The sequence below is a fragment of the Euphorbia lathyris genome, chromosome 3, assembly GCF_963576675.1.
Source record: "Euphorbia lathyris chromosome 3, ddEupLath1.1, whole genome shotgun sequence".
Taxonomy (NCBI): domain Eukaryota; kingdom Viridiplantae; phylum Streptophyta; class Magnoliopsida; order Malpighiales; family Euphorbiaceae; genus Euphorbia; species Euphorbia lathyris.
Genome location: NC_088912.1, coordinates 30,987,593 through 31,014,700, shown reverse-complemented (window position 1 = coordinate 31,014,700; position 27,108 = coordinate 30,987,593). Strand labels below are relative to the sequence as shown.

At 33.0% G+C, this 27,108-nt stretch overlaps 1 protein-coding gene across 1 annotated transcript; it reads right to left on the bottom strand.

Annotated features, from left to right (window-relative positions):
* Nucleotides 1–350: 350 nt before the first annotated feature.
* On the bottom strand, nucleotides 351–3,498 carry LOC136222515 (probable protein phosphatase 2C 4). The gene is made up of 4 exons (XM_066010287.1): nucleotides 1,632–3,498; nucleotides 1,435–1,548; nucleotides 728–992; nucleotides 351–630 (listed from the first exon to the last, which is right to left on the bottom strand). Exons 1-4 carry the CDS (start codon nucleotides 3,246–3,248, stop codon nucleotides 515–517), a joined length of 2,112 nt encoding a protein of 703 aa, XP_065866359.1. The 5' UTR covers nucleotides 3,249–3,498; the 3' UTR covers nucleotides 351–514.
* Between the last annotated feature and the right edge of the window lie 23,610 nt (nucleotides 3,499–27,108).

The following is a 27,108-nucleotide window of genomic DNA, read 5'->3' as shown; positions in this document are numbered from 1 at the left end:
TTTGTCTGCCAAAACCAAAATTAAAATTAAAAAAATCAAAAAGCATTTGTAAAGTGGTTCTCAACTTTTAGGCAGCCAATATATCTTCATTAAACTCAAAAGCTAAGCTAAAATATTACAAAATATATAAATATGAGATCATAAACAAACAATATTAATGGTCAAAGTGGCCAATATATATAGGCTGGGATGCCAACCCATCAAAAGCAATCCCAAAAAGTTTCAAAATAAACCTAACAAATTTTGCAGTATTTCGAAAGTAATATACGGACTAATTCGTATATATGTGATATTAATTGATTCATCAGATGTATTACGATCTGGGAGTACTTGTCGGTAAAGATAATATGGAACCAAAAACCTTTTTTTTTATAAGGAATATGGCATTTATTAGTAGAAAATTACAATTTTTTTCTATGAATATTTTATGATCAACAAGAAGCTGCACAACTAAGTTCCTAAGAAAGAACAAAAATGGCAAAATGCATTTCTCTATATATCTTCTATCTACTTATTATACACATGATCTCCATATTCTTCCTTCTAATGAAATAACAATGATGGATATATCGTCATGATATCGCCTTCTATCGCCTTGCGGTATTTCCAGCAATTCGTGAAAATCCATACCTGCAATAATTCATTTTTACACAGTTTTAGTACTTTTCACTTTGTAGAAAGTTTATGTTTTCGAATAGCTAATCTTGTTCGGTTTCATAGACGATACCTGCTTTCTTAGCTGCACGGAATAGCACCTCCTCGACTAGATGTTGTGCCGGATCTCCTTCTGGTTGCAATGCGATGAAAAGTTCAACTTCATTCACTGCTTCTTCATTGGTGAAGTACTGATACAGTCCATCTGAGGAGAGTATCAGGAACCTGTCTTTCGGGCCAAGTCTATGGTGTAAGAGATTCGGCATACAATTTATGTACGGGGCATTGCCAACGTAATCGATTCTGAACATCTCGAGAAGTGCATTGTTCCATTTTGGCTGCAAATTGGAATCAAGAGCAAGAAATATAGCATTAGCTAATAGCTTTTCGGGTTACTGATGCATACATTGTTCCAAACATTGTTTCTCAATAGCTTTTCGGGTTACTAATGCATACATTGTTTCAATAGCTTTTCGGGTTACTGATGCATACATTGTTCCAATCATCGTTTCTCAATAGCTTTTCAGGTTACTAATGCATATATTGTTCCAAGCATCGTTTCTCAATAGCTTTTCGGGTTACTAATGCATACATTGTTCCAATCATCGTTTCTCAATAGCTTTTCGGGTTACCGATGCATACATTGTTTCGTTACCGAATTGAAAAATGTAGTTGCAATGCAAGACATTATCATCATAGAAACTACTACTACAAATCACATATCATAACATAAGCAATTGCAAGCAAACATTACACAAAAGATTGATGAGCCATATTTACCTGTTTGAGAAAGCCTGCACCGAAAGCCCTGGTGACCTTCAACGAGCCTTTAACGCGATCATTCAGCACCGCACAAGCATCATCCGGATGTTCGTTTTTAATTCTCCGAATTTCCTGAAATTCAACAAAACTAATCAGAAACAAAGTTCAATTGTTCAAAACACAGTTTCTCTAGCATAAACCATGAACTAATCTACCTCTTCTACACTGGTGCTATGATCAATTGTAAGCTGAATGGCAGATAAATCCGGAATCGAATTCGACCTAGCGAACTCGTAAGTTTCGAGATCATGTAATGTTTCCTCATTGATCCTCTCCAAATCCTGCCTACTTTTTCCAAGTCCAAAATCAGGCTCAGCTTTTTGGCCTAAAACAGCTCTGCTATCCCCAACATTCATCACATAAACATCTTCACCTTTCATTAACATAACAAGAACACAAGAACCCATTAAAGCTAACTCAGGATTTTCCACAAGCATCTTATCTGCAATATCTAAATAAGCTTCCTCTGTTTTCTTCAATGCCTGTGATAAAGCTTTCAACACATCTGAATGATTTATGGAACCATTATCGGACCCGGATCGATTCAATTGCTCTTTTAATCTCCTGTCAAGTTCAATCCTTTCTCTATCCCATTCACATTTCCATCTCATCTGATTTTCCTCCCATTTACTTGCAGCTCCTCTGTACTTCCCCCTTGAATTCCTACTCCTTTTTCGCCTCGAATTCGAATCGAAACTAGGGGAACAATCATCGTAACTTTGTGATCTTTCTTCCGATCTTGATTCAATTGAATTTTCTACAGGGGAGGAAGAAGGAGCAGAGATTTTACTTGATTCGAGATTATCATCCCATAGCAAACCTTTAAGTTCTTTATGAACAGCAGAGTAAAGATTTGAGGAAAGATAATCAGGAGCATCAGGACCGTTGAATCCATCATAAATTCCGACGAAAACCCATCCGTGCTCTTCCGATACAACAACATGAACACGATCTTCACCTGCTTTTCCTTGAGCCCAGTGAAGATTTTGGCTCTCTAATGAATCTTCATCTTCTAAACTTCCATCGGTACTGAAATTAATACTGCTAACAGTCAAATTCTCATTATGCTGATGTTTTTCTGGATTCAAATTCAAAATCCAGTCGGGTTCTTTAATTACGCCTTTAATCGGAGCAACAATTGAGTTATGCCCCCGCGATAATGTTTTAGAAATTGCTCTTTGTAATACTCTAATCAACGACCTTTTCGCCGATCTGGGTTTAAGAGCGAAACCTCCATGAGAGAAGCTTCTTTGAAACTGATCGGAGCTACCGTTTTCAAGAGGCCCCGAAAACAACCCACGATCCAACGGACCTGACATAAACCCTCTCTCAATTGGACCCGACATGAACCCTCTTTCCATCGGACATGAACCGGGGATTACACCGATATTTCCTGATAAAGGACCGGAATTTACAGAGCCGATTAGATTTCTCGGGATTGGTTGAAGAGGAATTGAAGCGAAAGAAGTGGAGCTTTCAAAAGCTGCAGCTCGATCAATTGTATTATACACATAAGGATCTATGAAAGCTGTGGAAAGTGGAGTCGACGTGTTGGCACTTACAGAGGCACCGGAAATTGCCCGGAAAGTTGTGGTTTCTTCTGAGTGGACTTTAGAAGATGAAAGACGAGTTGGGTCTGGCCGGACATAGCAAAATGAGTGACCGAGACCTTCATCAAGTGGGTTTGATATTAACACCGATATATCATGTCTCCGACGAATCTCTCCAGCTCCGGTGAAACAGACTGTTAATTTCCCAATCCCATTACCCATCGGAAAAAATTTATAAACCCCCCTCAAAACAAAAGAAAAAAAGATGATATCTTTAATATGGATTTTAGCAGAGAAATAAGTTTCAGTTCAATTCCATGGGCAGAAAGAGAAAGAATAAAAAAGAAAAAGATAGAGATAGAGAAGGAAGCTGAAGGGAAGAAGAACAAGAAGAAGGGGAATAAGAAAGAGAAGGCGTTGACTTTGTGGCCTAGGGTGTTTGAAATTAAAAGTGGAAAGGATTGATTTTTATTTTAATTACTAAAAAAGAAAGAAAAAGGGAAATGAGAAAATGGGAAATACTTTTAAACCCAAAAAAATTAAATAAATAAAAGAGGTGTGTGGGGGGCGTTGACTAAGGTGGAGTGTTAAAGTAAACTCATGGGTTGGAGGGAGATTTATGTTTATGGGTTAGTGGATGATGATTATTAATGAAACTGCATTATGGGCGCGTGTGTTACAAACGCTATCAATTTTTGATGTTTTTGTCTTTAGGACCACAACAACATTAATAATGGATGTGGAGTGGAATAACATTTTATGCCCTCTAATCTAACTCTTGGTTGGTTTTTAAGGATAGACGTCTCTTCAACTTTGGTCCAACCCATTTCATTTACCAATTATCTATATGGCTTGATGCATATGTACTTTCTTCAACTTGGAGCAAAGAAATATTATTATGCATAACTCAATGAGAACAAGGGTGTAACAACCCCGAACTCCGTGATCAGACATAAATCCACAACTCGAACAAGAGTACAAACTATCTAATTCGTGGATTGTTTAATAAGCTAACATTATAGTTAATTAAATTATTGATGATGAATCTAACTCTTTTTGGCTTTGAATTGCTTTAACGTGAATTTAAGAGTTAGATTCGATGTAAACATCTTATCAGCTTAAAGCTTTTCGTAAACCTAGATTCTAAACTAATAAAGCATCCATTTAGCAAGATAAGGAGTCATTCTTTGTTGCAATAAGCTTCTCTCTACCGTCACGGATTGGAAAACCAAAACCAGTAAAAGAAAGATTACTAAATAGAGTTGCATGTATATTGCATTTTAGTCTACTTTGAGCCGACGGGATCAATACGTTAATCTGATTTCCAGCCGCAATTTGATGAACAATTCGAACTTGAGATTTAGACCAGCATGACAAAAGAGAAGGCATGTTGCTAAAAATTACATTAGGGATTAAAGAGGAATTGTTCCCCATAATTATTTTTTCTATTATCCTATAGTAAATGTATTATAAGGATCTTCTTTACTTTTATGTTGGAGGATGTAATTCCATAAATCACCCAAATTTAGGAATGCTCCACTAGTATCACTCTTCGCTGAAAATGTTCATAACTCCCAAGCTATCAAACAACGTCAAGAGCATAAAAATCATCTTCATCAATAGAGTTACGCATGGGATAACAATCACTAACAGGAACTTGTCTTCTTTTCAACGCAACCATCATCGAAAGACTTTATGAAAGGGCTCTCCACATCAAATTTGTAACTTTGGAGGAACCTGCAAATTCCAATGTCATTCCAAAGCAATGGGTTGCTGAACTTGAGGAATATGTTAACTCCTTATGCTTCTTGTACATGTTTTACCAAAACAAATTCCTTTGTCATCCTAGAACAGATACCACCAGTTGCCCTTACTTTTTAAAAATAATCTAGTGATATTTAAACTTGTTTAAAGCTTAGCCCTAAATATCTGACATGACAAATATGTGAATGACTAAAAATGATTTACGTATGAAGAGTCAATCATTGTCATTCACATTATTTTTATCTTTTTTCCTTATAACTTGCTCGCTTCTCTTTCCCCCTCATTATCAATGTCGTCGATCATCATCACTCACACTATCCTTTTCTGTCTCTTTAATTTGAAATATCACTTACTAGTCTGAAAATTCGCTTTAAGATTTTAGTTTGGGACTGTTAGAAATTCTAATCGTTTATTAATTGTTATACGTTTGATCAGTGGAATAAAAAATTAGATAAGGAATCACAAAAACAAGAGATTTTATATTGTTCAACTATTTTTGTATATATCATAGACAATAAGGATCACATAATTCATTAATAATCAGCAAGTTGGTACAATAATATGAAACTAATACTTTCTCTATTCTCTTTTATAAAACTTTTTTTTTCACACAAATCACGAAATCCAATTAATTCAAAGTCAATTTACTAATCTAACCTTAATTAATGACTTAAAATTTGGTTGAAAAAGAATGAAAACACACACTCACTCAAGAACTCTCACACACTCTCTCTCATTTTCTATATTCATTTCTCTCTCTAAATTTACAAATAACCTCTCTTATTAAAAAAAACAATGTCATTAATGAATATTGAAAATCAAAGTAAGTAATTAATATTGGAAGAACGATTAGCAATTAATGAAACATTAAAAGATAAGGTAAAAATGGGAAAAATGCTCCAAAATTCCATTGAAATTCTAAGTGACTTATTTTAGAAAAAAAAAACCCACTTCTTATAATGACTTATAAAATGGAATGGATAGAGTATTTTTTATCCAAATATCTAACTTTGAAATTCCATGAGACTAGATTACACCCAAACTCACATATCTGCATATCCGTCTAAAACTCATACGCAAACAAATAAGTAAACAACTCATGTATAGGATTCTAGATATACCTTAACAATCTCCACTTTGTTTTAAATTCTATTAAAAATAAAATTTCTCTCCACCTTGACATGAAATTTAAGCTTCATAAAATTATTCCTTTTCTCTAACAATACATTTCTCTTTTTTATAAGAGTGGCACATATTATGTTGTCACTTCCCTAATTTATGAATATTAAACTACATAGACGACACACTTATATATGTTGACCAAATCATCATTATGCCAATATAATCAATACAACAAACATAAGCTCTAATATCATTTGTTAGAAATTGGATCAAAAATTTATTAAAGTAAACTTGATATGCGAAATAGAAAACTAGACATCCAATCATAAGAATAAGAGATTTTAGGCAATATATGATATTGACCATCAGGTTATTCTTTTGTAAAAAAATTGTTGCAAAATTATAACATAAGTGGAAAAAGGACTTGAATTTTGTTGTGAACTAGTCCTTAGGATCCATCCTCTTCAATGAGATGAACTCCATTGTAGACCCCAGTCTTTTGGAAGCTTCGACTCCTATAAAGTCGGTTTAACTCTTCTTTCATTCTTAGTAGAACAAAACATGGCATGTAGATAGTGCATACTAATTAGGAATACTGAGGTTCTCGAAGTCTTTTTCTAGTTAGATACATAGTTAGTTTTTTGTTATTTAGAGTGGGAATCTCCTCTCCCATATAAAGGAGTCCAACTCCTTTAAAAAATATATCTTTCGATTTATAATTCTCAGAGTGCTTATCTCTCAGGGATTACTCGTTCTCTCTAGACACTGACTTGAGTGCTAAAGTGTCCTTGCTAAGGATCCAGCCAAGTTTCTTTTTGTTTTGCAGGACATCGAAAGACAAACACCATTACCTTACCTTTAGTACTTCAATAGAAGAACATGAAAGGATCTCTAAACTGTTTAGATCAGATACCAAACATACATAATTTCCTACCCTGTTATTATTTATGCAATGAGCTAGGACCTAAGTTGGTTATCATAACTTTTTCAGGCCTTAATTTTGAGGTAGCGGACGTAACACCACCGAAAAACGCCCAGTTGCACTTTGGGATCAGTGACTCGTTGATTTTTGAAAAAGAATCATAAATCATTTCAACATGTATAAATCAGAAGGTATTTGTTCACCGAAATGGAACACGACTTCCATGAAAATTTACTAAATTAGTAAAACAATCACTATTTTTTCTTGGTGTTACTCCGACATTGTTCAGTTAAAAAAGAATGGACATTTCGATTCACAAATCATTGAGATGACCAAAGAACTATAGTTTTAGAGGAATGTCTCCAAATTTCCATTTGTTCATTGTTGGCAAATAATGAAAGACGAACCTAAATGACTCACTTTAAAAAAAAAAGACATAATGATGAAGACTGTTCAAAGACAATGAAGCTTTCTATTACGAAGGAATGAAATTCATCAAGGGAAACAAACAACAATGTACAATCGTTCCTCGCCATCCATTGGACAAAAGGCTATTAAGAAAGCGGCAAAAGGTAAAAAAACGAGTGCATCTTCTCATATAATAAATGAAGAATTTTACAAAGAAATACAAAAACAAAAAGTTAGAAAATTCAAAGAATTCGTGCAATAAGAAATAACCTTTCTTCGTAATTAGGCACAACAATTTACAAAAAAAAAAGTTTGAAATTCTTGATAAAGATATTTCGGAAATAAATGCCGCGAAACTCAACACCAAATTTTTTGGGAACACAAAGTCTAACTATACATTTTTTTTTTAATTTGGTTATTGTTTTTTTACTTATAGATTATGTTGCTATGTCTTTTCTATTAATTATGTTTTTTTTTTTGTAATGTCATGTTTTGTTTTTTTTGTAATCGTTGGCTTTTATTAATTTGGACTTTATGCTTTTTTATAATATTTGGATTCTATTAATTTGTATTTTAAGTTTTTTTTTTTTGTAATATTTGTTTGTTTACTTCAAATTTAAAAAATTACATTAAAAATTACAAATTACATTACAACGACATATTCATAATTTCAAAATCACATTAAAATTATTAAAACAACATATTAAAAAGATCGTATTAAAACAACAAACTCATAAATATTAGAAATTAAAAATAAAAAAATACAACACAAGCTAGAAAAATACAGGATATCTAGGAACATTTGATCAGAATAATCACTATTTGTTGAACAAGCCGCAATTACACCTAATCGTATTTTAAGGTATATCTCCTTATCCTCCATAATATTCGTTGCATATTCCGCATGAAAATTATTCCTTTATTTATTACCCAAGCTCGTCATAAAAGGTAATCGCTCTTCGAAGCAATGGTACTTTGTAATACTCCAACATTTAATTTATACTGATCCCAGTTTTGCACGATCGAGTAAGGATAAGTGCGATGAACCTCATTAGACTTTGCATACTTCGTGCATCTTAAAAAGATGATGGAGTTAAAAACAATCATGGGGATACTTCCCCTCCAATTATCACACAATAACCTGAGGAACAAAGCTTTCTATTCATCAATAGACATAAAACATTTCAGAAATGATTTAATATATGTAGGAATATGTCCCTTAACCAAACCATTTGACAATTCCTCCAGAGCAAATTCGAATGGCATGTAATGCATATTCATAAGAACCATAACATGTGTAGTGACTATATTGGAAACTCGCCAGTAAACGGAAGCTTGAAACAAAACATAAATAGAGTTAGTGGATGAAATATTACTGGCGGGTGTTGTTTAATTTGCAACTTGTTTTTAACTAGCGGAGATTCTTATGGCATATTATATTCAGGATGGTTGTCTGGTGGTACTGGTGTTGGAGAAATGAAAGGGTTCTAGGCACGAGTAGCAAGTAGCAAGGTGATAGTATGAATTTTATTTTTGAGAAGTGCAATGAGAGTAAGGAGGCTTTTCTACTGCTTATTGGTTTCAACATACTATCCAGGAAAGAGATGCTAATTAAATGGTACTCTCGGATGTCGGATGGATGAAAGTAAATTGTGATGGTGCCTGTAAAGGCAATCTGAGTCTTGCGGCTGGATGAGGCTTAATACATGACTCAGGGGGGCTTTGGCTGAAACTGGGGATCTGCTCACCAGTTTTAGCATAAGTATGAAGTCTATATTTCGGGTTAAAATTGGCTTGTGAGAAAGGATATAGACGGATTGTGATTGAATTGGATTCTCAAATGGTGGTTAATTTTATGACTGATCCTCCCCACCCTCATCATCCATATACCTGGATCATTACTCATTGTCATTGCTTCAAAACCATGAATTGGGATCTCCAGGTTACTCATTCGTTCAGGGAATGAAATAGTATAGCTGATTGGATAGCGAATTTCGGAGATTCCTATACTTTGGGCTTCCACGAATGTGTTGCATCTCCTGCAGACCTCCATTAGATATTGTTTGATGATCAGTGTGGTGTCACGTTACCTAGAATGATGACGAGTTAGTTTACTCTGCTTTTTTCCTTTTTTTTCTTTTGCTTTTTTGCTCGGACGTTTAGCCCTCCTCTGTCTATCAAAAAAATTATTTTTCCTGGCTTTATATTAATATCGAGAAGCATGTATTTTATGTTTATGAAGGGATTTTGCCCCAAAATGGGGCTCTAAATGAAGATTTATCCTCATTGAGAGCCCGGTTAAACATTTTGTCCACTGTAGGGCTTGTTTAACTGGGCTCAAAACCGGAAGACAAACTTCCGGTTTCAAATTGCAAAGAAACCAGAAGCTTGTCTTCCGATTTCTAATTTTTATTTTTTTTTATTTTTTTTAATAATAAAATATAGAAACCGGAAGCTTGTCTTCCGGTTTCTATTAAATATATATATATATATTAATAAACTTTGAATAGTCCACCACCGCTGTTTGGAAATTTTTAATGGAAAATTTAAAAAAAGTCTCTCTATCTTTTTTAACTTTTTAATTATTTTCAACCTTTAACTATTTATTTTTAAATTCATTAATGAAACATTTCCTTGCTAAATTAGTTGGTACTAAATATCTAATTCGGTTAAAGATGTTTTATTCTTTTAAATGTGAGTTTGAAATTATATTTTTTACAGTTTAAATTACGGTTTTTACAGTTTCTTTATAATTTAAACTGTTCGAAGTGACAATTATGTTCGAAGTGACAGTTAAATATTCGAAATGACAGTTAAATTTTCGAAGTGTAAATCCCATATTTCAAACTGTAATTATAAAAAAACTGTAAAAACCGTAATTTAAACTGTAAAAAATATAATTTTAAACTCACATTTAAAAGAATAAAACGTTTTTAACCGAATTAGATATTTACTATTAACTAATTTGGCAAGGAAATATTTAATTAATAAATTTAATAGTAAATAGTTAAAAGTTAAAGATAAATTAAAAAGTTTACAAAAAATAAAGGGACTTTTTTGAAAGTTTTCATTAAAAATTTTAAACAGTAAAAGTAGACTATTTAATGTTTATTAAAATATATGTATTTAATAGAAACCGGAAGAAAAGCTTCCGGATTCTATATTTTATTATTAAAAAATATTAAAATTAGAAACCGGAAGACAAACTTTCGGTTTCTTTGCAATTTGAAATCGGAAGTTTGTTTCCGATTTCGAATCCGGTTAAACAAATTCTATAGTGGATAAAATATTTAATTGGGCTCTCAATAAGGATAAATCCTCGTTTAGAACCCTATTTTGGGCAAAATCCTTTATGAAGTGAGAGTTTTACTTAATTTGATTTAAACATCCTATTGATTTAAATTTGTATTTTTGTTAAACAATAAAATACTATAATTGCAAATAAAATACATAAAAGAAATGTTCCTCATCATTAAGTTTTCTCTTAATAGCATAGCCTAGTCTCTACAAAACGATGAAGCAAATATATTTTTAAATAAATAACTTTTTAGCCTTATTTATATATGGATATATTTAGGAAAATAATAGGTTTAATAGGGAAAAAATAAAAAAGTCAAGAATATGGGCTAATATAGGTGTGAAGAGAATTGTTGGGTGTGAAACTGGAATTAGGCGTGTGAAAATAACGCGCTGTTGAAAAGAGAGTAAAGAAGGAAATGAAGTTTTGAATGGGTGAAAAAATAAAAACTCAAAGGTTAAAAAAGTCAGAGAGGCACAGCTATTTAAAACGCGCTTAGGAAAGCGTGCCACAATCACCGTTGGATCAGGGCGTAGAGAGATCCAAGAAAGCAAGGGGCAGCTAACACGTGTCTTTTCTCTGACTGACTTTTATTACTATCTAAGTTTGTCAACTCTAGGTTTCCTCAGCAACCCTACCTTGACTTTTATTTTTATTTTACTTTATTTTGATAAATTTTTCTTTATTTTCTTTAAATCAGAAAAAAAAAAAAGAAATTTAGTCCAGTCAATTAATGGATTCAGAAAATACAACTCTAATTTCATCATAGAAGAATTATGTACACTTTATCAATATATTTTAATTTATAAAATAGAAACAGATTATGTTGCTTTGAAATTTCTTTTCAGGTGGTGATATAGTAAAATGTAATTACAATATCATTAAGTTTACTCATTTTAGTTATTCAAAACTACCAAATATGTGGTTTATGCGGTTAGGTTAACATACTAGATGAGATGGAATCCTCAAAATGAGAATGCAGTTGTTATTAAAATATTTGATCGGAGATATCCGTTTTAAATATGAATTAGTATGAGCTATTGGTGTACCATTTCAGATATAATTTCAAAGTATTAAATAATTAAAATATTATTCCATTCATTTTTTTTATATAAGTCATTCTCATTTTTTAAGAATATTTCCAAGAAACTTTTAGTGATTCTCTATAGATAGTATAAATAATTGACTCTTAGTAATAAAAAGAGTGATTGAGACATATCATCTCCAACAATGCTCATCATATTCACTTATTATTTATTATTTTATCATTAAATTATTAATTATTATTATATTTAACAATAGTGAGAGGAGAAAGACTCCTCAATAAAAAATGAATTAATGAGACATTAAGAGGTGGAATAGAGAAAATGTAGAGGTTCTTAGAGATTTGATGAGCCACTAAGAAGCCGTTGGAACTGATTTTTAACTCTCACTGTTCAAATTTTAACTTAAGAGTCATACTATAAGACTGTTGGAAAGTTTTTTCTTTCCTTTCCTATCAAAAAAAAAAAAACGGTTGGAAATGCTCTAAGAATTTTTAGTTTAGTTTTTTTGTCCAAACATTAAATTTTTTATCTAAATCTATTTGTTTTTTAATATTTTAAAGCTTATTCCTCAGCCATAACATGGAAAATAATTTTTATTTAGTTAATTAGTGTAAATTCATTAATCACCCTGTATTAATTGTATTTTTTGTGATCTAGTATTAATTGTATTATAAAATACCTTAAAATCACTTAATGGAATGATTAATGAAATAGTATTTGTAATTAAAATATTTTAGATATTCTTATAATTCATGTTATAAAACTTTTTGAAAGATATTTTTGAGAAATAAGGAGATGAATCTGTTTCTATTATGAACAAATTAATAAGGCCACTAAAGAAGAGAGAGAGAGGGTGGTAGTTGCAGATCATTAATACTATAATACTAATGCTAATTACTGGCTTTAATTAATTGATGAAGTTGTGTTGTGTGTGGAAGTTATTGCTGAATTAAATTAGCTAAGAATAGACTAGCCTATTCTGTTGATTTTTTTTTTTTTTTTTTTTTGACCTTTTTAAACATAACATCCTTTTGTTTTTGTTAAAAAAATAACCCGTCAATTTATTTGAAAAGCTTGATTGACATTTTCAACATTCTAAGTATTTTGAATAGCTTTTTTAATTTGTTTAAAATGTTAAAATAATCTTCTTAATTTACTTAAAATGTAACTAATTAATTATTGTAAGATAGTTATAGAAGGTATGTTACACACGCCTAAAAATGTTACTCACTCTTTTTTTATATGTTGTTTAAGGTTTCATCAAGGCCCTGTTTGGGAATTAGCTGTTAGCTGTTAACTGTTAGCTGTTAGCTGATTATATTAGCTGATTTGACTAGCTGATTTGATTAGCTGTTTATGTAGACCTGTTTGGTAAAAATTAGCTGATTGATAATAGCGGTTTGTGCAAAAAGACGAATAAGGACATTAATTTTGGCGCATGAGAAGAGGGAGTCTATCTATTAGGGTTAAAGAAGTCCATTAATTTTAATATTCCAAAACACTAATTGAAAAAGCTCCTTTTAATAGCTTTTTCTAAATTAGTGTTTTCATCGCAAAACTCTTTTCCAAACCTCTCTCCACCAAACACTCCAATTAGCGGTTTCAATGGTCAAACCTCTAAAGTTGGTCAAAACCGCTCTTTTTATCCCAAAACGCTCTTTACCAAACAGGGCCCAAAACTAATCAATATTAATAAGACTATTAGAATGACTAATTACTTTTCTATTAAGTGTGTGTTTGGTTGCTACTTTTTGACATCATGTTTGCCTTTTCATTTTGAAAAAGAGAATTTTAGGTGTTTGATTAGACACTTCATGTTTGTCTTTTGTAGTTGAAAAGTAGCTTTTTATAAAAGCAGGAAATCCCTGCTTTTCGAAAAAGCATGGATTTCAAACAGGAAACAACAAACCGTAACAGAAAATAGCAACAACAAGTAAAACAAACATGCACTAAATCTCCACTTTCTACGTAAAACTTATCTCTCTCTTCTTAATGTTTATGGTTTAATTAAAGTATTTGCATTAATAATATTCACTTACCATAAATAAGAGCAAATTGGTGAAAACATTATCAAAAGTGCATTAATAATACAAAACGACATATAAAAATGAACAAATTAAAAAGTTCAAAACGATATATAATAAAAAACGGAGGGAAACCAATTAAGGTGTTGCCTTGAATGATTAAGGGTCTCAAATCGTTTAAACTAAATCTCGAGTTCGAGTCCTAACGTACGTAAAAAGCTTTAATTGGGAGAGGATTAATCTAAAATTATCTAACGAGCCTCGAATCGAGAAATTTGATAAATTATATTTTATGCAAGTAAATGTGGCTATCTGAATATCTTATACAATTTGAGGGGCTATCGAGATATTTTAAAAATTCAACAGATCAATTTTTTTTTTTTTTTTGATAAATTCTGAGGTGAAATGATGTACTAAACTAAAAATGGAATAAACAAACGAATATATTACTATTCATTTAATTTCTTTTTATTTATAAAGGCAGGGCTTACTTTTACAGGAAAATAATAATTTCTGGTTTACAAGTAAGAAAAATAATAACTCTCACCTTAAACAACAAAAAGTCTGTTACTAAAAGAAAGTCCTTTATAATATTTATATTTCAAATCACCCATTCATATTTATAATATTCAACATGTACATTGTACATTAAAAACATCAAATTTGGTATTCTTAAAGTGACTATTTATTTTTCCTTTCAATTCTCATTTATATTTCGCAAACGTTTTTATCATGTAAAGTAACATGTTCAGCTTCTGAACCTTTTCAAGTCACATATTGACTAATTTGTTTATAATAATATGTTAATCTTATATACTTACTGTTACACGTACGAAACCGAGTTAGTTTTGATCGTAAACTAACAAAGAAGATTCTTCTCTAGCTAAACTAGAAGGAGTTAATCCCGAATTTTACGGACTAAACCGTAGAAAATCACAGATCCTCCATTATTGAAAGTTGAAAACCTTAACAAAACTTCACAAAGAAGAAGATAAAAGTTGCATTGATAAAAGTTTCCATATCTTACAAAGAAAGGAGTTTATATAGCTAATCAAAATAAAATGTAAAAGATAAAAAAAAAAAAAACTTAAGTAGGGTTACACATAATTGAAGAGTGATAAGGGTAGGTTGGTGAGGGAATACACAAATGACATTTAGGTTATTCACCCTAAAATGGCAAAAGAGTAATTACATGAGTGGTAAAATCGTAATTTTCGAAATCGGACACAAATAACAGATTTGTCTCAAAGCAGATTTTAAGGTGTGGGAATCACCCCACCCACACGACGTGTGGGTCAGTTTCTGCTAGCTCTTGCGCGTGAATTCGTCGTGCAACTCCTCGTGCCATTTTCCTCATACCAGAACCTAATCCATATGGCGTGTGAGATGGATGGCACGTGTGTGGGGTTGTTTTGCCCTTTTTCTTCGCGTGCTCGCCCATGCTTCATTCTTCCTTCGCTCCCCTTGAAGAAAATGCCACTTACTTATAATAACTTATTGATTTCTGAATTTGTTTAAACTGATACACACTTCAAATTGTCTCAATTCTTCTTTTGCTCTACGTAGGTTTAAAGTAAATGAGTCGTTTTGACAAGTGGAAACGAAAAACCTTATCCATGGCAGGTCGATTGGTTCTCATTAACTCAGTGATAAGTAGCTCCCTTCTTCACTCATTCGCTATATATAGGTGGCCTCAATCTCTTCTAGTCCGCATGAACCGAGCCATGCGCAATTTTTTATGGACTGGCAACATTAATGAGAAGAAAATGGTTACTGTTTCCTGGAGAATGGTTTGCTCGCCTCGCTCTGCAGGCGGTCTCGGGGTCCAGGACATTAAACGGATGAACTCGGCCATGCTTCTCAAGCTGGGATGGCGGGTTTATAATGAAAAAGGGCTAATCCCCAATCTGCTCAAGACTCGGTTCGTAAAAAACAACAACTGTCCGAACACCATATTTGGAGGCTCCTCTTTGAATTCGATCAGGTTCAGTCTTGGTATAATTAGAGCTAATATCTTTTGGTTAATCGGCAGTAACTCCAAGCTCTGCTTCTGGACGGATAGCTGGATCTGTCCTGATGTTGCTACTCAGGCTCATGTGCTGGTTTCTGATAGAGACAGATTAACTGATAAAGTTTCTACCTTTTGGGAGAATGGGAGCTGGTCTGATGATCTTCCGGTTCCTGCATTGATAGAGAACAAGATTAGGGAGGTCAGAATTGGTACGTTTGAGGAGGATATTGGCTTCTGGAAGCCGAGTAATAACGGAAAATTTTCAGTCAAGAGCACTATGGATCTGCTGTCGGCGTTTGATTCCCTAAATTGGTCGAAATTCATCTGGAAAGAATTTCTCCCGCCCTCTCGGTCGTTGATCTGCTGGAAGGCGATACATGGTAAACTCTCGACCATGGAGAATCTAAGAAGAAGAGGATTCATCGGCCCCTCTTGGTGTCCGCTGTGCGAGGCCGACGCGGAGTCTACAACACACATCAACACTTCTTGCAGTTTTGCTAGGGCTGTGTGGAAAGGGGTTGACGATGCCTTTGGTGTGAAATTGGACTGTAATATGCAAATTGCGCAGTTAGTTCGAGCAGCGAAGTGTGTGAAGCTCAGTTCCCAGATTTTTCAGCTTTGGCAAGTGGCGTTCATCTCTGTTTTTTGGGCCATCTGGAAAGTGAGGAATGACTATGTGTTCAATGGGGTTCCGCCTATTGTAAGCTCGGTTTTAAGAATGGTGTGGAACTCTATCAGAGAAGCTAGTGTTATGACGAGAGGTCACGCCAATAACTCCATGGAAGACAGAACCATTTTGGCTAATTTTGGTTTAAAAGGACAGCCAAGACCGATTCAACGCCTTCTGTCCTTTAGGTGGATATCTCCGCCTCCTAGATGGATTAAGGTGAATACGGACGGGGCAGCGACAAACGACCGCGCAGGCGCAGGAGGGGTCTTTCGCAATTGCCGGAATTTCCCTATCGGAAGTTTCGCTTATCCACTTGGTAACCGCGAGGCCTTTTTTGCAGAAATCAAAGCTATTATCATCGCCGTTAAAAAAGCAGTCGAATACAATTGGTTCCCGCTTTGGCTGGAAAGTGACTCCCTGTATGCAGTGGAGTTAATCAGAAAAGGCTCTCATCAGGTGCATTGGGAGCTAATTGGAGATTGGATGTTCTGCCTTAATATCTTTCACACTAGAGAAATGAGAGTCACTCATGTTTACCGTGAGGCGAACGCTGTTGCGGATTGCCTATCCAAGTATGCTGTATCTGCCAATACGGATCATTGGTGGCACTCATACCCCGGATTCTGCTCTTTACCAGTCTATTTAGATGCTAACAGAACAAAACTTTTTAGATTTTGTAATCCGGGTTCGGACTAATTCTTTGTATTCTTTATTCTTTTTTATTCTTTAATAAATTTCCGGTTCCGCGGTTGAGGCTTGGTTGTTCGGGTAGTGCCAACCTAGTTGGGATTACTCTTCCTCCGACCCTCCCGTGAAACCCGCTTTTACTCAAAAAAAGTAAATGAGTCTAAGAAGTAAATAGAACAAAGAAAATTAACTTTTTGAAATAAATATGGGCTAAACATGTCTTAAAACTACGAATTAATTTATATATTGTCAACTTTGGTTTCCCAATATTTAGGAATAATAATAGTATTTTTTTTAGAAAAATGTACAAAAATAAACCTTGTGGTTTGAATCATTTTCAAGCATAAACTATCTGGTTTAAAAGTCTACAAACAGATACCTCAAAGTTCATTCCGTTTGCAAACATAATTCAAAATACTAACAATATTATAAAATGATGATGTGACATTTTTAGTCAAAAATTCAAAAGGATAAATCTATCTTTTTAATTTGTTTTATTGTTTATTAATTAACTTTTATTTTCTCTAACATATCGATGAATACACATCGCCACATTTATTCTCTCACTTTGATCCTTCTCCTACACTCTATCCTCCCCATTGCATCTTCATCGTATCAATGAGTAAATGCCACTTTTGCAAATTTAGTTGGACCTAATGCTAACTTTATACAATTTTCGCTAGACTAGCCAGAAAAGGGTTGGATCCTACTGATGATGTTTCTCTATTCGACGACCACACTATCGAAATCGGTCACTGCAACTCAGGGTCTTTTCACTTCCGACCAAGACTTGTATACAGACAAGAGGACCAGACAAATTGTTATTGATTATGTTGTGAATCAGAAATTATTTTATGAGAAGTTCATAATTGGTATGATAAAGATGGGTGAATTGGATGTGGTAACAGGGAATCAAGGGGAAATCAGAAACAATTGCTCTTTCAGGAATTTGGGTAACTATTTGGTGTTTGTGACGGTTCTGGTTCTTCATCAGAGATGAGATGAAGTTAGCAGTTACTCAGATTATATCATTGAGATGATGAAGACGAAATGAGGGAAGATAGAGAGTAGGAGAAGGGTCAAGTGAGAGAGAATAAATGTGGTGATGTGTCATTCATTGATAGGTAAAGAGAATAAAAGAAATTAAAAAGATAAATTTACCCTTTTGACTTTTTTACTAAAACTGGTACATCATTACTTTTTAACACTGTTAGTATTTTGGACTGTGTTTGCTAACGCAATGAACCTCGATGTATCTGTTTGTAAACTTTTAAACCACATAGTTTATGTTTGAAAATGGTCTAAACCACAAAGTTTATTTTTATACTTTTTCTTTTTTTATAAAGTATTTCCAATATTTTTGAAACTTATAAACAAACTATAAATCATTAAATGGTGCTATATAGAATTTGGTCGTGTAATATGATTTTAAATAATATTATAAAATTATTTTATTTAGTTTTTTCAATGGAAACATATTGTATAATTTCATTATAGGAAAGATACAGCAGAAAATGAATAAAACTTCATATAAGTCGATACAAAATCTATAAATAGAAGTAAACAGTCTATAAAAGGATAAAAAATCCATAAAAGACAAACCTAAAAAGGAAAATAAATCACGAATTGAATGAAATATCAATATTTCTCATAAATCCATAATCACAAAAAGATAGCTGCAATTCAAATTTTATTATTGAAATCTTTGAGATAAACAGATCTGCAATGGTCCTATAAAAACTCACGAAGATCTAATAATCTACATTGCACTGACCCTGAGTGGTCGAGATAAACTACTTTCGCTAAAGCCAAACTCGAAAACAAATAAATGAAAAAAAAGGGTGAAAAATGCAAATGAAAAAGAAAAAGAGATCTAATGAAAGATATGGTTTCCAAACAAAATGACATGACACCAAAATGCAAAACCACAAAATATGGGGATGAAAATATGGATAAGAGCATGAAGAAGGAAGATGAACTTTCTTCATCCTCTAAAAAATATGAGTGACTAGGTTTTTTTAGAGAGATAGAAAAAGATGAAAAAATGTGACCGATATGAAGTTTGGTAAACTTTGTGTTTACGGGATGAGTTAGATACATTTGTGTAGATTAGTGTGTTAGATATAAGTTGTAGTATCTAATTGAGTTTGTAATGTGTGGTTTTAAGTTTGACATTTGTATTTAATTTGTGATGTCTGAGGATTTTCTAGTATTATAAATAGTCATTTGCATAGCAAAATATGCAATTAAGTGTAAAGTAAAATAAGGAAAAGTTCGAGTATTTTGTAAAGTTTGTATTCTTTATATGAATTAAATTTTATTATGTGTTTTATACTATCATTTCCTTTACCTCTAACATAGGGGTATTAGAGTCAAGGTTACGAAAGTTTATTGTTTCATAAAAAAAAAATTATTCTCCTAAATGGAGCTTGTGAGAGTCCCTGAAAAATAGGAGGAAACCCCAATATCTTCTTCCCCTACTCTCAACTTACAAAAATCAACTATACAAGTTGATGCATTCGAATGAAGGCCTTTGGATGCCAAGATGTTTGAGAAATCTTTGAAAAAGGTTATGGAGTTCTAGCATACAAGTTGTGGCTACCCCTGACGAAAAAAGATAGCCGTCAAACTTGCAAAAACGATCAAAATGTGATTACTCTCATCCATCAAGACTTGGATAAAGTCATGTTCAGAAAGGTAGCCAAAACTACCACCTTTAAACAGGCATGGGAAATTGTATATATTTCTCTTTAAGGTGTAGAGATTAAAAAAGACTCGACTGCAAATGTTAAGAGGAGAGTTCAAGATTATAACGATGAAGGAGACTGAGGCAATTACTCATTACTCATCCCGAGTAAAATCAGTAGTAAATTAAATGCGACTATATGGAGAAAAAATTGAAGAGTTCAGAATTGTTGAGAAACTTTCATGATCATTATTGCCAAAAATTTGATTATGTGGTGGTGGCCAAGGAAGAATCAAAAGACATATATGTTACTGAAATTACTTCATTTACCGTAACAACTATTTGTTGTTGTAAATGATACAATTTACTGCAACAACTTATATATGTTGTTGTAAATTATATCATTTACAACAACAACATATATTCGTTGCAATAAATATTATCTTTTACATCAACGAATGCTTTTTGTCAAATTTAAAATTTTCATTTCACGAATTTCGCCCTGCAAATGTTTTAGAGGGAGGATGACAATAAATTTACAGTAACAAGTTTTTGTAACGACTATAAATCCTGTTGCAAAAGTTCTTTTTGCGCAACAACTTTTTTTGTCATTAGTGATAAGCGCGATGACCGTGAAGTTATAGTGTCATTACAGGCATGCAAAGAAAAAGGTTCGAGAAGTGAAAAGAAGAGTCAACGGATAAAGTCTTAGCAACACAGACTTCGTTTAAAGCGAAACACAACAGTTGAGAAAGAAACCAATCCGAAAGAAGACACATTAAAGGCGATGAGGAAATGTAAGAGGAAGAGGACATGTAAGAAGTCAACAAACAGGAAGGACTAACAATAGCTACAACAATAAAGGAAGCGCTTAATTCATAAGAGGCTAAGGCCGATGACATAGATGAGGAAGAGAAATTTGGAGGAAGAATGAAGGACGCGACAAATCCAATATTTAATGTTACAACAGTTCCAAGCATGGTCAATACACATCAAAATACTTGAATCCTCTCAATGAAGTAGATGAGAGAACTAATAATATCCAAGATGATGAAGTAACATGTATAATGTTATATACCTATGGATGAGAAGAAAGTCATGAAAACAACATATGGTACATTGACTATGCAACAAGTAACTATATGTATGGAGACAAGAAGATGTTTGAGGAGTTCGATGAATCTTTTAGCGGTAATGTCGTATTTGGAGATTCCTCAAATGTTCCTGTCAAATGTAAAAGAACCATCCTTATTCGGCTAAAAAATGGCACTCACCAGTTTATCAACCATGTTTATTATGTTCCAAACATGAAAAGATCGGAAACTATACTCCAATTGAACGATAAAAAAAGAGTTGATTGCTAAAGTACTCATATCAAGGAACAAAATGTTCACCATTAACCTCTTCATGTACGTGGTAAAATGATTGGAAGCTTGTGTGAATAGCTCCTTTTGGTTTTTGCATTTAAGGTATGGACATTGGAGGGCTAAAGTTGTAGGGTCAATAGAAGAGAGTAAAATGGCTTATCTCACATTGATCAACCACATCAATTATGTGAAGGATGTCTTATTGGAAAATAAAATCAGAACCATCTTTCCAAAAGAGTCCATGCATAGAGTAAAGGCATCACTTGAGTTTGTTCATACAGATCTGCATGGACCAATGACCCCAATCTCCTAGGGTAAAAATGAATATTTTCTATTTTTCATTGATAATTATAGTAGAAAAACATAAAGGATAAATTTGAAGTATTTGGAGCGTTCAAGACATTCAAAGCACTCATGGAAAAATAGAGTGGGCAATTTATTAAGGCACTAAGATCTGACAGACGCAGTGATTTCATGTCTGACTCATTCAAGCAATTCTATTAAGATCATGAAATCCGTCTTTTCATTTTAATACCGGGATCACCTAAATAAAATAGTGTCGTCGAAAGGAAGAACCAAACTGTGTACAATATGGTGAGAAACATGCTAAAAGGTAAGAATTTGCCAAAGGAAGAACCAAAGGTGCATAACTTTGTTGGGTTCTTAAGTTAAAATTTGAGTAGAAATAATTAAAAACTAACTCCAGCAGGCTCTTAGTGACTCTTCGAATCACTAAGAACCTCTTAATTCTCTCTATTATTTGAGTAGTCTATCTCTTCTCACTATTTGTAAATATAATAAGACTTAATAATATTAATGATAAAATAATAAATAAGGAACGAATACGAGGAGTATTATTGGAGATGATATGTTTTCAAATGACTAAGAATTAATTGTTTATATTATTTTCTAGAGAGTGGTTAGAAGTTTCTTAGAAATGCTCTTAGTGCTTTAAGAAGATGTAATGATTGGGAGGCATTCATTAATTTGTTTTAATTTAAATTGGACATATAATATATTTATAAAAACTAATCCGAAAAATGATAAAATAATTAATATGTACATTTTTTTTGGTAGGATTAATATGTACATATTTAAACTAAACTAATTAATTTAAACATAAATAAAAAATTAAACTGAATATTACAAAAAAAAAATCAAATGGGATCGATTTGAACATAAGTAATAAAAGTAGACAGGATTTATGTCCTAATTAAACAAAACTTGTGGAAATATATTAATGGATATTTATAGCAAAAATTGAATAGGAAAAACGAAATTAGCTTAATTAGATGAAAAATCAAATGAACTAAAATCAGAAATTAGTTTAGTACTTTCCAAATTTAACACATTTTTTGTAACAAATAAATACAATTTAATTAAAAATAAAGACTTAAATGGAAAAAAAAAATGAATAATGGATTGGGTTTTAGCCCGACCCAAGATCCAAATTAAGGGGCTTGACCCACCATCCCGTTTAATCTGATTTGAGATAATAGTTTATAATTACAGAGTTGTTTGAAGTTCAGCAATCAGAAAATAGTTTATAATATGAGACATTTATATATATAAAAAAAAATCACAGTAAAATAATTGAGTTATAATAATTTTTTAAAAAGAGTTTAAATATGGAACATTACGAGTTATATAATATATGCTATTAACTTTTCATGTAATTTCTCATTTATTAATTTTAATAATAAATTTTTTTTTTTAAAATATATCTTATATTAAAAAGAAAGAACTCCCAAATACAACAAATTCAGTAAAGGTCATCTAAGACCAAGCACTCCAATCAAAATACTGATTACATCTAGCACCTCGCCTATAACACAATTGACTCTTGACCGTCAAAGAAATCTGTCCCAAAACTTTTTCAATACTAAAATGTTCCTAGGTAAAATAAAATTTATTTCTCCCTAACCACACCCAATAGACAGCAACAACAATATCAATTCTTCTAATCTGAGCTTGAATTGTTTTTCCAACAGCATTTCGGCAAGTCCGGCTGACAATACGACGCCACCTGTCAACTCTTTTGGGAATAGAACAACGATTCTGCAAAACAGTCCAAATCCCTTTTATTTGATCACACCTGAAAAATAAATGTTCAATTGTTTCTGGTTCTTTGTTACAGAGACCACAAGTAACACTAATAGTAGTTTGCCACTTCTTTAAATGCACCCGAACAACAATCTTTCGTTGCAAAACAAGCCAAACAATAAAACTCTGTCTCGGAATATGAGAAGGACCCCAAATCATTTTCCACCAAGTCACATGAGGCTTTTTCTCCCTCAAAGCATTATAAGCATTATTAATAGAAAAAATGTGAGAACTGTTCCCAAGCCAAAAAATTGAATCCTCACAATCATCATGTACCTCTATTAATTGAATCTCTTGCCAAACTCTATCCATTAACTCAGAACAAGGATCAAGCAACCGCCAATTATAATTTCTACACACATCCATCACAGCGGTGTGTCGAGAAATGTCACTGTCTTCAATTATCAATTGAGGATAGCAATCAGAAATACTTCTACCTTTGAATCAATGATCAAACCAATATGAAAACAATCGTCCATTCCCTAACTTATAACCCAATAAAGGTTTAATCTCATTTTTAATCCTATTAATCCATCTCCAGCTCCAACTAGAATCAAATGGACGTAAAATACCCCAAAAACTAAGCAGCTTGAGTTTAATCCGGCCAACCCAAATCGCCCATAAAGACTCTTTATTCACAAGCAAATCCCAAATATGCTTAGCAATTGCAGCTTTATTCCAAATAACAAGATTTTTAATACCTAAACCTCCTTCTCTTTTTGGAAAACAAATATCATTCCAAGCCACTAAAGCTCCCGAACTAACCTCTCATTTCCCCTTCCAAAGAAAATTACGACATTTAGCATCAATATCTTTAATAACTGATTTTGGAAGAATAAAAGCAAGCATCCAGAAAGTCTGAATGCTCCTAAGCACATATGTAATTAATTGTATCCTCCTAGAACATGACAAATATTTCGCCCCCCAAGAATTAATACGAGCCGTAATCCTATCAACAATCACCTGGCAATCAGTTCTGGACAATCTCGAAGACACTAAGGGTAACCCCAAATATCTCACCGGAAGAGACCCAAGCTTAAACTTAGCCCTCTGCACCAAACTTTCCTTTTGAGCAGTATTCAGCCCACTAACAAACATCTCACTTTTACTGTTATTAATCTGAAGACCAGACATATCAGTAAACAATCCCAAAATATCAACCAACTCCCCCACTGAACCAATCTGAGCCTTATAGAATAAAAACAAATCATCAGCAAACATTAAATGTGATAACTTCAATTGCTTACACCCCCAATGATATTGAAAATCAGAGGAAATCTTAGCAGACAATAATCGAGATAAGTAATCCATAACTAAGACAAACAGTAACGGAGATAATGGGTCACCTTGTCTTAAACCATTTGTTCCTTTAAAATAACCAAAAGATTGCCCATTAAGCGCCACAGAATAGGTTGCATTCCTAACACATTGCATCACCCACCCAATGAATTTATTAGGAAACTGAAGTCCAAGTAAAACTTCCTCCAAAAAATCCCAGCAAACACTATCGTAAGCTTTTCTTAAATCAATCTTTAAAGCAAAATTACTCTTGTCAGTACGCCTATGGTAATTTGTGACCAACTCATGCGCAATCAAAATATTATCAGCGATCTTCCTCCTTTTAATAAACGCACACTGATTCTTAGCAACAAGGCGAGGCAAAATCAAACTTAATATATTGCAAAGCACTTTAGAGATAACTTTGTAAAGAACAGAACAACAAGATAAAGGGCGAAAATCAGACAAGTTTTCAGCATTAGGTACCTTGGAATGATAACCAACAACGTAGAATTAATCTGTTTGAGCAATTTTCCCTGTGCAAAAAATTCTTGAACCGCATTACAAATGTCTGAACCCATAAATGGCCAAGCTTTTTTTAAAGAAGAAACTGTTAAACCCATCCAAACCGGGACTTTTATCATTTCCAATACTCCAAAGTGCATCTTTAATCTCATCCATAGTGATCTCTTGAATCAGTAAATGAGCCTCTTCAGGCAGAATATAATTTCCAAACGAAAATATTGAGACATCGCAATGCTTTCTCCTTTCTTTATTAGTCCCCAGTAAATCCTTATAGAAATCAACCATAGCAGCACCAATAGCTTCAGAATCATTAATAATATTGCCAGTACTATCTTTAATCTTTGCAACTTTATTCTTAGACTTCTTGAGCTGACATTGTCTAAAGAAAAAAGTTGTGTTACAATCTCCAAGCTGAACCCAATCAATCCTGGCCTTCTGCTTATAGAAAGCTTCTTACCACATCAGTTTCCTCAAGAAATTATTCATAGCCCTCTCTTCAGCCAACAAAGTATCATTCAGTGGGTCTAATTGCAGCCCCTTTTGCAGGTCCTCCACACGCAATTTTTGTTTAGAAACCCGTGCAGAAATATCGCTATACACTTCCCTATTAAGATGAAGACAATACCTTTTAATAAGCTTCAATTTTTGCCAAATAATGAACATAGAACACCCCTGCATTTGTTGCTGCCAAATATTCAATACATTCGGCCAAAATTCCTCATAATCCATCCACATATTATAAAATCGAAACAATTTATTTCCCCTAAAATTAGACAAATTCAAACCATTTACAATAAGTGAGGAATGGTCAGAAATGCCTGCTGGCAACACCTCGACAAAAGAATTTGGGAACATGTCTAGCCATTGCGAATTGCATAAAGATCTATCAAGTTTACACCATGTACGACGATCGTCCAATTGATTATTAGTCCAAGTAAACTGACAACCCTTCCAATCTAACTCAGTAAGATCGGCTCCATCAATAGCAGCACGAAAAGATTCACTATCACCATGATCAATATTTCCACCAATTTTATCAGTACCAGAGAGGATTGTGTTAAAATCTCCCTGAATCAGCCAAGAACCATTAGACAATGAAGCAATATCCTGAATCTTATCCCATAAAACTTTCATTTCCTCACACACATTGCTAGCATACACCACTGTGCACCAAAAACACCTAGACCCAAACTGAACCTTACAGTGAATAAATTGATCAGACCTAGCCACCACAGACACATTAACAGCCTCAGGGTTAAACACAATCCAAATTCGAATAAGATCAGAAGCACTAGAAGTATACATCATATGCCAATTACTAAAATTAAGGCCCCTCCAAACTTTATCCACATTACACGATCTAACTCTAATTTCAATAATACCAAATGCAGCCAAATTCCATTTTGTAACCAATTTATGAACCTCGTCCTGTTTCACAGGATCATTGAGGCCCCTAATATTCCACACCCCAACTACCATTTATCAGGAGGTTTTCTAACCCTTTTCCCTCCCATGCCCTCACCAACAACACCCACAGACTTGTTAATAGGAGTTTTACTAGTCACATCAAAGCCATTAGAATTACTAGCAATACAAACAGACTTACAATAATAATTTATTGTAAAATATAATCTGATTTGCTTTTGTCTTTGCTTTCGGAAGATAATGTGGGAGTTAGCTTTCTTAGGTTAATCCCGGACTAACTTGTTGTGGTGTTTTATTTTTTCATTCTTTTCCCTACAAAAGAAAAGATGGATTGTAAATTGAATTGAGAGAGTGAATATATTATATAACAAAATAAAAAAAGAAAAAAACAATACACCAAATTTTTTATTTTGAAAATATCATAAAATAATGATGTATCACTCTAGTTTAGCTTAATTTTAGTGGAATTTTAAAATATTCTCATTGTATATGCTTTACAAAAATTTATAAAATTAAAGAGTTACTTACTGCTAGGATTCTTCACAGTATAATACATATATTTATATTATCATTATGCTTAAAAAACATATACTCTAGAAATATTGTATAGTATGCTCTTCTCTTGTATTCCTTTTTTGGATGTTGGACGTATTCCGTTTGTCGTTTTTGTTCTGGCTGTTGTAGTTTATATGGATTGGAGGTTTTATTTCTTTTAATTTTCGTATTGTATTTGTAATTTTTAATCT

Bases quoted from the DNA above. Each gene is read 5' to 3' on its own strand.
- LOC136222515 (XM_066010287.1), bottom strand. From the start codon at position 3,248: ATGGGTAATGGGATTGGGAAATTAACAGTCTGTTTCACCGGAGCTGGA. The intron at 1,549-1,631 runs GTAGATTAGTTC...GTTGAATTTCAG, and splicing joins ATAGCACCAGTGTAGAAGAG to GAAATTCGGAGAATTAAAAA. The intron at 631-727 runs GTATCGTCTATG...GAATTATTGCAG, and splicing joins CCGTGCAGCTAAGAAAGCAG to GTATGGATTTTCACGAATTG.